The sequence below is a fragment of the Seriola dumerili genome, unplaced genomic scaffold (assembly GCF_002260705.1).
Source record: "Seriola dumerili isolate Sdu_G_001 unplaced genomic scaffold, Sdu_1.0 BDQW01001001.1, whole genome shotgun sequence".
Taxonomy (NCBI): domain Eukaryota; kingdom Metazoa; phylum Chordata; class Actinopteri; order Carangiformes; family Carangidae; genus Seriola; species Seriola dumerili.
Window position 1 is genome coordinate 407279 of NW_019175256.1, and position 12432 is coordinate 419710.

General features: G+C 44.1%; 1 protein-coding gene across 5 annotated transcripts; it reads left to right on the forward strand.

Annotated features, from left to right (window-relative positions):
* Positions 1-1120: 1120 nt before the first annotated feature.
* Positions 1121-12431, forward strand: LOC111237605 (ribosome-binding protein 1-like). Of its 5 annotated transcripts, none has more exons than XR_002665777.1 (25): positions 1121-1170; positions 2619-3282; positions 3961-4115; positions 4287-4409; positions 4753-4896; positions 5966-6084; positions 6359-6491; positions 6581-6674; positions 6816-6895; positions 7030-7067; positions 7172-7267; positions 7420-7459; positions 8187-8227; positions 8324-8411; positions 8492-8584; positions 8704-8796; positions 8903-8974; positions 9244-9330; positions 9437-9529; positions 9746-9817; positions 9917-10009; positions 10603-10686; positions 10777-10827; positions 11184-11375; positions 11675-12431. XR_002665777.1 is itself a non-coding variant. In XM_022766756.1 (24 exons), exons 2-24 carry the CDS (start codon positions 2646-2648, stop codon positions 11208-11210), a joined length of 2553 nt encoding a protein of 850 aa, XP_022622477.1. In that variant the 5' UTR covers positions 1121-1170; positions 2619-2645; the 3' UTR covers positions 11211-11551. The 5 variants fall into 5 exon arrangements, 3 of the variants coding, with proteins under 3 accessions (XP_022622477.1, XP_022622478.1, XP_022622479.1); XR_002665778.1 differs by having other exon boundaries at positions 11680-12431; XM_022766756.1 differs by lacking the exon at positions 11675-12431 and having other exon boundaries at positions 11184-11551.
* The last annotated feature ends 1 nt before the right edge of the window (position 12432 follows it).

Genomic DNA, 12432 nt, shown 5'->3' on the forward strand with positions numbered 1-12432 from the left:
TTGTTCTGTATGAAGGACAAAAAATTACATAAGTATTAATAAATTCTCAAATAAATAATTAAATACATAACTAAATGCAAAATAAAAACAGTTTGGTAATAAAAACGTTATTTCTTTTACATGTATTATGCATTTCTACATTTATTTATTTAATTATTTCTGTATCTCTAAATGTATTTATTTATTCATTCATTTATGTATGCATTTATTTATTATTATTATTATTATTATTATTATTATTATCATTATTATCATTATTAATTTATTAATGCATTAATTTCTACCTTTATTTATCTCTGTGTCCCTATGCTAATTGGGTAGGCGGTCCTTCTTCAGCCTAAAGGCGGATTGGTTACAGCGGTGTGAGTGATTGGATGTACCTGCTACTCCTGCCTTGGCTGGTACACAGGAACTTTATCTTTCCAGTTGACAAAGCGACTGACATTATATTTAGTGAGTTTTCAGATTCTTCAACAGAAAAATCTATATATGTGAGACTCAGACCAGTACTTACTGTGCCCCCCCCTTTACGTTTAAAACAGCTCCAGTTCTCCTAGTACACCTGCTCACGGTTCTTCGGGTTCTTGTCAGGCAGGATGTTTCAGCGTCTTGGACTACCTGCCTCAGTGTCTCCGTCTCTTCATGTGATCCAGACTGACTCCATGACGCTGGGATCAGGTCTCTGTGGAGACAAGGACTCCTGGTTCTTCTGGTCTCTGAAAGTCTTTATGACTCCGGTTCCTGATGATGATGATGAAGAAGAATGTGAACACCTGAAGGTCCTCAATTAAAATATTAAACATGAAATAACTTTTTAATAAAACCTTCCGCCCTAACTTTATTGAAAACGCAGTTAGTTAGACTAACTGCTCACACTGAGTCTTTAATAGAGTACTATTTTTTTATTCTTAAAATAAGTACAATCAATGATTAGTTCAGTCTGTGGTTTTAAATCAGTGAACTACATCTCCCATGGGACCATGGGGCGAGCTCGCGCTGTCCTCCCGCCTCCGCTCATCCGTGTGGGTCAAATGTCTGTGAGTGACGTCCCCGCTGACCAACGAGGAGCCGCGCCGCCGGCGGGGGGCGGGGCTTGTAGTCCCGTTCAGAGAAAGTGCCACGACTCTGCAGCCTGACTGACCGCGCTGAGGTGAGCACCGCAACTCTCAGGTAAAGAGCTTTTATTTCACTGCTGCTGCCTCGGAATCAAACTACAGACTCAAACTGAACAGTTCCGGTCAGAGGGACGAGGGGAAGGAGCGGGTTTGGAAAAATAGTGGATTACAAAGTCAGAAACGGGAGAGAAAAAAGACTCAGACCGACAGCAATATTGATTTAATATCAAAATTATTGTTTTGATCCTGTTTTAAATTCCGTGTTGACATCGAAACATGGAGCAGATTCATCAGAGGGAAACAGCTCCGTCTGTTACAGCTGTTTGATTGATATGAATGAGCATAAACTGTTGAAAAATTAGTGTAAAAGTGTCAGAGATGACGTCACCTGCTTGTAAAAGGGATTAATGGACTTTTGATTTAAAGTGAATTTTATTGTGAAATTCTGTATCTTCGGTGGTCAGAGAAGAAACTGACCTGAGTTATATAAACTGTTACGATGTGTGTGTGTGTGTGTGTGTGTGTGTGTGTGTGTGTGTGTGTGTGTGCGCGTGTGTGTGTGTGTGTATGTGTGAGTGAGTCAGTGTGTGTATGTGTGTGTGTGTATGTGTGTGTGTGTGTTGACAGTACAAAGGGTTAATTGTGGACTCAGACACGTCGCCTTTCTGCTCCTCAAACATTGAAACACTGAAGTAAAAGCAACATGTTACAATACAGTAAAAGTACTTCATGTAGTTACAATATCACAATAAAACTACTTCAAGTACCACAGTAAAAGTACTTCATGTATTCAAGGTATTACATTAGTACAACTAAGTACTTTATGTAGTTAAAGTGTCACAGTTAAAGTACTACATGTAGTTACAGTATCATAATACAATTACTTCAAGTACCACAGTAAAAGTACTTAATGTAGTTACAATATCACAATAAAAGTAATCCTAACCCTAACCCCTATAGTTAAAGTATCACAGTAAAAGTACTTCATGTATCACAGTAAAAGTACTTAGTGTATTTTAAGTCTTACATTAAAAGTACTTAATGTAGTAACAGTATCACAGTAAAAGTACTTCAACCTTTAACCCAGGCTCTTTGTTGCTCTGCACCATGAAAAACATTCCACAGTCTCTTGTGAAGACATTCAGCAGCTCGGTCAGCGCCTCCTACAGGCGGCAGAGGTCATTACAGCCACTCACTGAACAAACAGCTTCCTGATGATTCACCTGCTCTGAGTCTGAGCAGGTAAAGTTTGTCCTCAGGGTGGCGCTAGAAGAGTCAATCAAGTCTAAAGTGTTTGGTTAAGTTTACTCAAATAAAACTACTTGGTTGAGATAAAGTAAAGATGGTGTTAAAGTCAAATGTTCCCCCTCCTCCTAAACTGCACCTGAGTCCGACCCCCCCATTCAGAAGTGTCTAAACCTGCTATAACAGCTCCTCAGAGACAGGAATCTTTATTGACACGAAAACTGTGAAACACTAAATGTCCTTCCTCCAAACCCCCAGACTTCCTGTGGGGCACTCTGGTCAGTCATGGACGTCTCCGACCCGCAGACTCTCGGCTTCCTGGTCTTTGGAGGCTTCATGCTCATCTCGGCGGTGGGCATCGCCCTCGTCTCCACCCTGTCCATGAAGGAGACGTCGTACGAGGAGGCGCTGGCCAAACAGCGGCGCAAGCTCGTCCAGGTCCAGACCCAGAGATCAGAGAAGAAGAAGAAGGACAAGACGCTGGAGAAGAAAAGCAAAGCCAAGAAGAAGGAGGACCGACCCGATGGAAAGCTCTCAGAACCAGGCAGTGACGGCAGCGAGGACCCTGTGGTGGTGACCTGCACAGAACCAGAATCAGACCCAGAACCTGCTGCAGAACCTGATGCTGTGCCTGAACCCAAACCAACACCTGAACCAGAACCCGCTGTGATGACCTCTGTGGAGTCTCCACCAGCCCCCTCACCAAAGGACAAGAAGAAGAAGAAGTCGGCCCGGACGGAGCCAGCTACTGTGGTGGAAACCGTTGCTAAGGAAGTTCTGATCTTGGCCGTGGCCCCGGTGGTTGATGTTCCTCCGGCGAACGTTGTCGCTGAGGTCACCAAAGAAACGTCTGCTGCCAAAACTGAGGAACCCAAAGAGACCTCAAGTAAGAAGAAGAAGTCCAAGAACAAACCTGAGTCAGGTGAGTTTCTCACGTTAAGCTAGGGTTGTCAAACATTCACCGTCTGTTAAGTTATCATTAAGCTAGCGGCTAGCAGCTGTGGCTAATAATAAAATGACTCACGTTAATGTGAAAGCTAGGCAGCAAACAGTCCTGCCCGTCTGTAACGTTACTAGTTAATTTAACAGGATAACACAATTATTTGTGTCTGCAAAGTGTTATATTTCTCTTAAAGTCCCAGACTGAAGCTGAGAAAAGTCGACCAGCAACTCGACAGAAACAGCGGCAGCCTCTCCTCCCAACTCTGTTTGATCAGCAACGAAAACATGGTGCCAAGTCACCAGAAGCACAGACAATAAACAGGGCTGTAGCTGAATACATTTCATAAATATATACACACCTCACAGTAAGGTTACTGTTGTTTTGTTTTTGCACTACCTCAGACAACCTAAAAGTAGTGTTGTCATTGATGTTATTGTTTGTATTGTTCTAATCTTTATTTCAAAAATTTTATGCATCTTAATTTTTTGTCATTTTTTCTCCCCGTGGGGAAAAATTGTATCAAGTATTTTCCTGGGTATCCGTATCGAGTTTGAAATTCTAGTATTGTGACAACCCTACTTTCAACAGGAAGACGCACCATACTCTACTGTAAAATAAAGTTTAATTAGATTATTGTCATCCTGTTTTTTCATTAAGTGTCCGTCACCGAACCTGCTGCCATCTCCCGACTGCTGCCGTACGACAAGCTGCTGTCTGCCGTGTCCAATATGATGCTCAGCGACGACCAGACGCACAAACTCATGGAGGTCCTGAACCAGAAGGCTGGGGTCCGCCACGACTCCTGGCAGCTGGTAGATAAACACTGTCACAACAGCGTCCAGCTAACGTCAGCTAACATGTAGAGTTAGTACACAAACAGTAGATAAACAGCACACCACATAATTTTAGCTTAAAGCGAAGATTTTCACACTGGAAAGTAAATATCATCAAAGGGTAAAGTTGGGTCTCTGTTTGACTCCCAGGCCTGTCAGAAAGGAGACCCACTGTCCACTCTGAAGAAACAGCTGGAGGAGAAGGAGAAGCTGTTGACCGCAGAGCAGGAGGTCGCCGCCACCGCCAAGAGCCGCCTCAGAGAGATCAGCAAGGTGATCCAGGCAGCGCCCAGCTCATCAACAATGTGATCTCTGTGAGATTTATTCCTTCAGTTCTGGCGGTGGGTCCAGTGGACAACAATGACACCCAACAAGGAACGGTACCAGGACACCTTGAGATATGTTGTTCCTCTGAAGGCGAAGATACGACGACAAGTCAGTGGAAAGAGGCCACTGAGGTGGAAAGTATCTGAAACAAGACATGGGACAAATAGACAGCTGCAGTAACCCCCACCTTTTTACTGTGGTACCAATGAATCCAGTGGAATCAGTAATTATGTAGAACAATATGTCAGCTTCAGTTTTCCAAGTTGAACTTCCTTGTTTCTGTCTTCAGGAACTTGGTGCAGAGAAATCCAAGATGGAGGCCCATCTGAAGTCGCAGCTGAGTGCTCGGGTCCAGGAGGTCGAGGCCATGAAGACCAGGATGAAGACTGTTGACCAGGAACACCTGAAACACACCCAGCAGCTCAATAAGAAGGTATGGTTTAACTATCTTTTAGTTAGTTAGCGGCAAATCAATCCAAGCATCAAGTTTCACGGGCAAGTCTAAGTCAAGTATCAAGTCCCCAAGGGCAAGTCCACCAGGGGAGGTCCAAGTCTGAAATCTTGTCTAAGTGTCAATTTAAGTCTAAAGTCCTTCAAAGTTGGTCTGAAGGTCAAATCTAAATCGGGCCGCAAGTCCTTGAGAGCAAGTCGAACACAAGTCTCCTGTCTCGTCAAACCAAGTCTCAAGTCTTTGAGGGAAAGTTAATGTTAGATCTCAACTTTTTGACTTGAGTCAACTCCTTCTGGGGAAGTTTAATGGAAGTCTGAATTCCCTGAGGCCAAGTCTTAGTAAAAGTTCTTGAGGGCAAGTTTACTGAAATGTTGTCAAAGCAAGTTTCAATTCAAGTCATAAGTCCTTCACAGCCGGTCCAAGTCAAGTCACATCTTCAAGAGCAATCCACAGCTTCACCCAAGTCTCATGTCCTACGCCAACTCTCTCAGACATCTAATGCAAGTCTCCTGTCTCATCAAACCAATGCTCAAGTCCCTGAGGGCAAGTCTAAGTCATGTGTCTGGTGTCGTAAAGTCCTTGTGGGGAAGTTTAATGGAGGTCTGAAGTCCCCGAGGCCAAGTCTTAGTAAAGTCTCTAGTCCTTGAGGGCAAGCCATAGGTCAGGTTCGAAATCTTGTCAAAGTAAATCTCAATTCAAGTCTTAAGTTCTTGACTGTCAGTCTAAATCAAGTCACATCTTCAAGAGCAATCCACAGCTTCACCAAGGCCTCGTGTCCTCGAGAGCAGCTCTACGCCAAGTCTCAAGTCCTTTAGGGAAAGTCAATGTTAAATCTAGACTTCTTGAGGGCACGTTTAAGTCCTTGGAGCTCAGCCAAGTCACAGATCCTCAAGAGAAAATTAATTAGATTAAATTAAAGTCTGTCCAGCCTGTTTTAATAGTTTTAATAGTGACTTTAAGTCTCAGGTCTCAAGTTCTAAGGAGTTGTTAGTTGGAACTGTAAAGCAGTGTTTGTAGCATGTTTAGGTAACTGGCTGTTAAACTGGAACAGATCGGGAGTCTGCAGGAACAGCTGGAGAACGGCCCCAATGCTCAGCTGGCCCAACTGCAGCAGGAGAACTCCATCCTCCGAGACGCCCTGAACCAGGCCACCAGTCAGGCTGAGAGCAGGTAACCTTCAGGTTAGGGCAGCACTGTACTGAGGTAATCATCACTAGTGTTCTCCAAAGATCCACCTCTGACTTTAATTGGTCGTCAGTTTCTTTCATAATCACATCAATATCCAAAGAAAACTGTTTTCTGAGAGTAAATAAACCAAACATTCATCAGTACCTCGGCCAGTCACAAAGAAGTTCAAGATATTTAACGTGAAAACAAACGTTATAATCTGAAGACGTGAACTTTAGTGGAGGTACGTGACCTGACTCTCTACCACCCCCTGCAGGCAGAATGCGGAGCTGGCTCGTCTCAGGCAGGACTGTGTCCGTCTGGGTCGGGAGTTGACGGAGCGGACCGACACCCTGCGTGCGGACGAGGTGCACAGGAAGAGCCTGGAGGCCAAGATGGCCGCTGCCGAGGTCAGTAATAAGAAACTGTCGTAATGTATTCAGTAAGTGTACATTAACAGGAAGTTAACAGGAAGTGACCTGTGTCGTCTGCCTCTCAGCTGGTCCACGTAGACACTGAGCGCGCTCTGCAGCAGCAGCTGGAGGAAGTGCGTTTGCAGCTGAGCGCGTCGCAGCAGGAAGCAGGTGTTAGCGGTCAGTGTTTCTATTAGCTAACTCAGCTGCTAGGTTTCAACAATGCTAACTAACGCTAAAGCTAATGTTAGTCCATGTTCACTGTGTCTGACTCAGTTTGTTTTCAGTACGTGACGTGTTTTCCTGCTGTTTGTGCCTCAGAGCTGCAGGGGGCGCTGGCGTCCAGAGAGGCTGAGCTGCAGGAGCTCAAGGCCCAGCTGGAGAACCAGGCTGCAGTCCAGGTAACAACCTGAGCACCTATCCCTCATCATGTGATCTGTGTGACTGATATTCCTTCTTATGCTGCTGTCTGGTTGATGAAGTAAATTCACGTTGAACCGGAGTCTCCATGACACTGACCTGTCTGTGTGTGCAGGTGGAGATCTCGTCGGAGGCGGAGCCGCTGAACACCTGGTACTGAACCTTTCCTTTGTCACATGACTGAAACAATGAGTGAGAGTAGATGTTGTGGAGGTGTGACGTACTACAGACTGACTTCCTGTGTGACTTCCTGTCAGTGTGCAGAACAGAGATGAGCAGGTCCTCGCTCTGGAGGCGGAGCTCACACAGCTGAGGGAGGAGCTACGGCTGCTGACATCATCACAGTCACAGAGGTCAGAAGCACAGAACATATTGGTGATCATAACAGGGCTCTTATTGTGAAAGTGTCCCCACAGCAGCACGTGGTAGACATCGGAGGAAGAGCAGCTGAACTCTTCCTCCATCTTGGATTAAAGACTGACTCTTTGTGTCTCTGTCTCCTCAGAGTGAAGGAGGACGAGTCTGAAGCAGCAGCTGGAGATCAGGTTCTCAACCAATAAACATCATCTTCTACACTCTGATCACATAATCTCCATCAGGTTCAAATTGATCCTCAGATGATTGATCAATACAGTTAATACAGATTCATTAATACAGTCAGTGTTCAGTCGACTTCAGTTTCATCTTTCATCAACAACAACATCAGAAGAAAAATGATCCAACAGCATAAACAAACAAATATTTTCTCCTTTCTCTGTTTTTTTTTCTGGCACAAACAAAAACAGCTGATTCTCACATTAAGACAAATCTACAGTGGCTCAGAGAGGTCAACACGCTGCAGCTGAACAAAACGCAAACACAAAACATCTTCATCAGTCTGACAACAACAACAGGAAGTGTTTCCAGGGGACACTAAAAAGTGATGAATCAGCCTTTTTCAATGATTTGTGACTGCTGAAGTTAAAAACATTGAACAAGTGTGTCACTGTTTAGTGTCCCCTGGAAACACTTCCTGTTGTCATCTGTGCTACCTGCGGCGTTTGAGCTCTCAGGGCCACCGTACAAACCACAGCAAATACATTTTATTCGAATTATTTATTATTTAATTATTTTTTATGATTATTCATTATAATTTATATACTTCCATGTTGCCATCATGTAACATAGAAATAAAATACAATAAAAAATAGAAAAACAAAGGAGAAGAATCGTGGTCGATGAGGATGAACCAGATCCTGAACGTTTCCTGTTTCTTCTTCTTCTCCTCTGCAGGGATCAGGAAGTGAGACAGAGTCTGAACAACCGTTTGAAAGGTGTACACACACACACACACACACACACACACACAGACTTCATCAAGTTGTTGTTAGTTGGCGTTATGTTTATTTGTTGTTTGTTGTTGTCTTCAGTCTGGAGGAAGACTCTCAGCTTCTTCGTCTGGAGGAAGAACTTCAGCAGCTCAGAGACGAGCTGCAACAGAGTCGTAACCATGGCAACGTGAGTCCAAACACACTGGTTCTCCTTCTTCTTCTTTTTCTTTCTTCTTCTTCTTCTTGAAAACCTCATGTGCTGTTCAGGAGCTGCAGGAGAAAGTGTCGTCGTCAGCGGAGGCGTTGTCGACCGCAGAGCGACTGATGGAGCAGAGAGAGGTGGAGCTTAAAGTGGCGCTGGTCAGAGAAGTTAAATACATAAATAAATAAATAAACAACGACCTGAAAATCAGTCAGAGCTTCAGATCAAAGAAGAAACCTGTGTGTGTGTGTGTGTGTGTGTGTGTGTGTGTGTTCAGACTGAAGCTGAGTCCAGGTTCGGGTCCCTGTGTTCAGACTTCCAGGCGTCACTGCAGGTTCTGTTTCCTGGCGTCTCTGTGGAGGCGGAACAGGTTGCTCATTATTATTAATATTACTGTTGTTGTTGTTGTTGTTGTTGTTGTTGTTGGGGGGGGGGGCAGACAGCAGCAGGGTGTTAACAGTGTTTTTTCTCTGCAGACAAACTGGCTGGAACGTTTCACTCAGAAGGTTCAGGAGAGGAGCAGTGAAGCAGAGAGGTCTCACTCTGAGGTAAAAACACGTAAACACATAATGAACCCTTACGAACACACAGCTCCGCCTGCTGAAAGAATACGTTTTGTCTTTAATATATTTTGTTGTTTTTGTTTATGTTGTTTATATTGTTGTTGTTGATGATGTTGTTATTGATGTTTATGTTATTGGTGTTTATATTGATGTTTATCTTATTGTTGACATTGATGATGTTGTTGTTGTTGATGCTGTTGTTGTTGACTTTGTTGTTGTTGTTGATGTTGTTGATGGTGTTGTTGTGTGATCAGCTGCAGCTGAGGCTGGACGAGGCTGAGCAGGGACGGATGGAGCTGCAGGTTCAGTTTGATCAGAGCAGGAAGCTGCTGCAGGACACGGTGAGAAAACAACCGTAGAATAATGAACCTGTAAATCACCTGGTTACAGACGGACGTGAAGATTTACATGTCAGCCTCTGAGTTTGTTTTGTTGTTTGTCTGACAGGAGGCGGAGCTTCAGTTGGCGCAGCGACGTGCTGAAGACGAAGAAAACATCTGGAGGAATAAAGTGTCAGAGGCTGAGCAGCAGAAACAAACAGTGAGGCTCGTTCATCAACATCAACAGTTTCATTTAGTTCAGACAACTTAGATACACGTGTAAATAAACAATAATTAATAACATCAGTTGTTTTTAAATCTCTGATGATACTTTACGAGTTTCAGGTAACGATGGAGATTTAAGTCTCAGTGTCTTCTTTGTTTATTTGATGTAAATCAGTGAAGCTGCAGCTTCAGACTGTGCTGCTGTCTGCAGGTCCTGGATCAGCTGAAGCTGCTGGAGGTCGAAGTTCAGGAGACGAGGACGGAGACAGGAAACACTCAGCAGGTCCGTCACTCAGAGTCTGTGTGCGAGCTTCAGTCTGAATGTTTATCAATGTTCATGTTCATTTTAATTTAATTTGAATTTTGGTGTTTGCTGCGTCAGCTGAAGGAGCAGCTGATGTTGTTGGAGGCACAGCTGGAGAAACAGCTGGAGGAGGCGAGCTTCAGTCAGAGCTGCAGTGAGGAGCTCGCTCAGGTCTGAACACACCATCATTCATCACGTCTGAATCCAAGAAATCAATCATGAAGTTCTGTTCCACATGAGTGTGTGTGTGTGTGTGTGTGTGTCTCTGTGTGTCTCTGTGTGTCTCTGTGTGTCTCTGTGTGTCTCTGTGTGTCTCTGTGTGTCTCTGTGTGTCTCTGTGTGTCTCTGTGTGTCTCTGTGTGTCTCTGTGTGTCTCTGTGTGTCTCTGTGTGTCTCTGTGTGTCTCTGTGTGTCTCTGTGTGTCTCTGTGTGTCTCTGTGTGTCTCTGTGTGTCTCTGTGTGTCTCTGTGTGTCTCTGTGTGTCTCTGTGTGTCTCTGTGTGTCTCTGTGTGTCTCTGTGTGTCTCTGTGTGTCTCTGTGTGTCTCTGTGTGTCTCTGTGTGTCTCTGTGTGTCTCTGTGTGTCTCTGTGTGTCTCTGTGTGTCTCTGTGTGTCTCTGTGTGTCTCTGTGTGTCTCTGTGTGTCTCTGTGTGTCTCTGTGTGTCTCTGTGTGTCTCTGTGTGTCTCTGTGTGTCTCTGTGTGTCTCTGTGTGTCTCTGTGTGTCTCTGTGTGTGTCTCTGTGTGTGTGTGTGTGTGTGTGTCAGGTGCAGGCTCAGTTGCAGCACATGTCCGTCAGGTTGCAGTCGGAGCAGCAGCAGCGGCAGCAGCTGGACAGAGAGCTGCAGCAGGTCAGAGTCACATGATCACAGACGGCGGTGACGAGTGGCAGCGTCTCAGACTCTCATCTGTTGTTGTTGTTGTTGTTGTTGTTGTTTCAGGCTCAACAGGAAGTGATGCGGCTGCAGCAGCAGGTGGAGGCTCCGCTCCAGGTAAAACCACCAAAAATCTTTTTTTTTAAGATTTTAATTCTTCAAACACTGACATCACAGGAAGAGGAAGCCTGGCCCTGTCAAAGTAAAAGTCATCAGATGTTGCTCCTGTGAAAATAAAATAAAGTTAATTTGTGTAGCTCAGATCAGAATCAGCTGTTTTAACAAAAACAACGAGAATAATCAGTTCAAGTAAAATAATAAAACAAATACACACACGTGCTGAACCTGTGTATTGGTCTAAAAAATAAAGAATGATCCGTTCATAAACAACAGCAACAATTCTTCAGACTTTTATTTTGGGCGAGATTTTAAAGGTCAGTGTTTAAAGTGTTGAATTGTTGTTGTCTGTGCAGGAGGTGAAGGAGGAGACGCCGGTGTGACGTCGCTCCGCTCCGACTAATGAACTCTGACAGCTGCTCAGCTACCTGCTGTTGCCATGGAAACCACAGATGTCACTAAACCAACCGAGACTGAAAACCGAAGAGTGATGAACTTTGAACTTTGTGACTTCGACCTGCAACAGAGAGTTTGACTGAACACAAGATGTAATAACATAAGTGTTATTATCATATTATTATTATTAACCCTCCGGAGTCGGAACACACACAGAGCAGATGTGAAGCGTTCACTCGCATTTCTATCTAATTAATACAAAGAAAGATTTTACATCAAGTTTCAGTGAAAGAGGCTCAAAAAATAATAAATTCACTTTACATGTAAATGAACTGAGTCATATTTCTGCTGTATTTGTGTTTTCATGTTGAACTGCTCAATAATAATATTTTCAGTGATTATTGATCATTATTTGAACGTTTTTCCTCACGTTTGTTTTCTTCTGGCCCAGTACAGGCCCGGTTCCACGGCCCGAGTCTGGCCCATATACAGCCTGAGCGTCAGGTGCCGCTTCAACATCTGGCCTGGCTGTCAGTCAACACCAGAGAATAACAGCCAGAATCTGCCCAGATGTGGAAGAACACGGGCCAGACTCGGGCCGAGGACCCAGACAGATGTTGGGCCAGATGTTTCATGTTGATCCAGACACAGAAGGAGAAACTGAACGGATGAAAGCCAATTTTATTGATCAAGTAACATAAATAGGACAAATGTTTCACTGTACATACAACCTGGAAAGCAAAGTAAAAATAAATAGTGTCACAGCAATAAATTAAAAGCCTGAATGGAGTCGACTGTTAGCTAGGAGTCAGTGACATGAGATGCTGAGTCACGTTCGTCTCCGAGGACGACAGTGCAGTTCGATGGCTATTTACACACATTTTACTTTATACACACGTTTTCAGTCCGAGTCGTTTCACACTCTTCAGTTCACATTCTTCTTTTCACGATAACTTCAGCAACAATTTAAAAAACTACGAAAAGCAAAAAGCAGCGGCTGATTATTAAAAACCTTTAGTTACATGTTACAACAGCGTCGTCACAGCTATCAACGTTTCTTTAATACGTGTTCAGTATCAAATACTTCAGTCAGCAGGTTACAAAAATATCACACACTCTTCTTTTTCCACCAGCGTCCTCAGTTCCGACAGCCTGGAGACGTCAGTGAACACAGCAGCTCTCAACCCTAAGTTCAGCTCCTCAGAACCC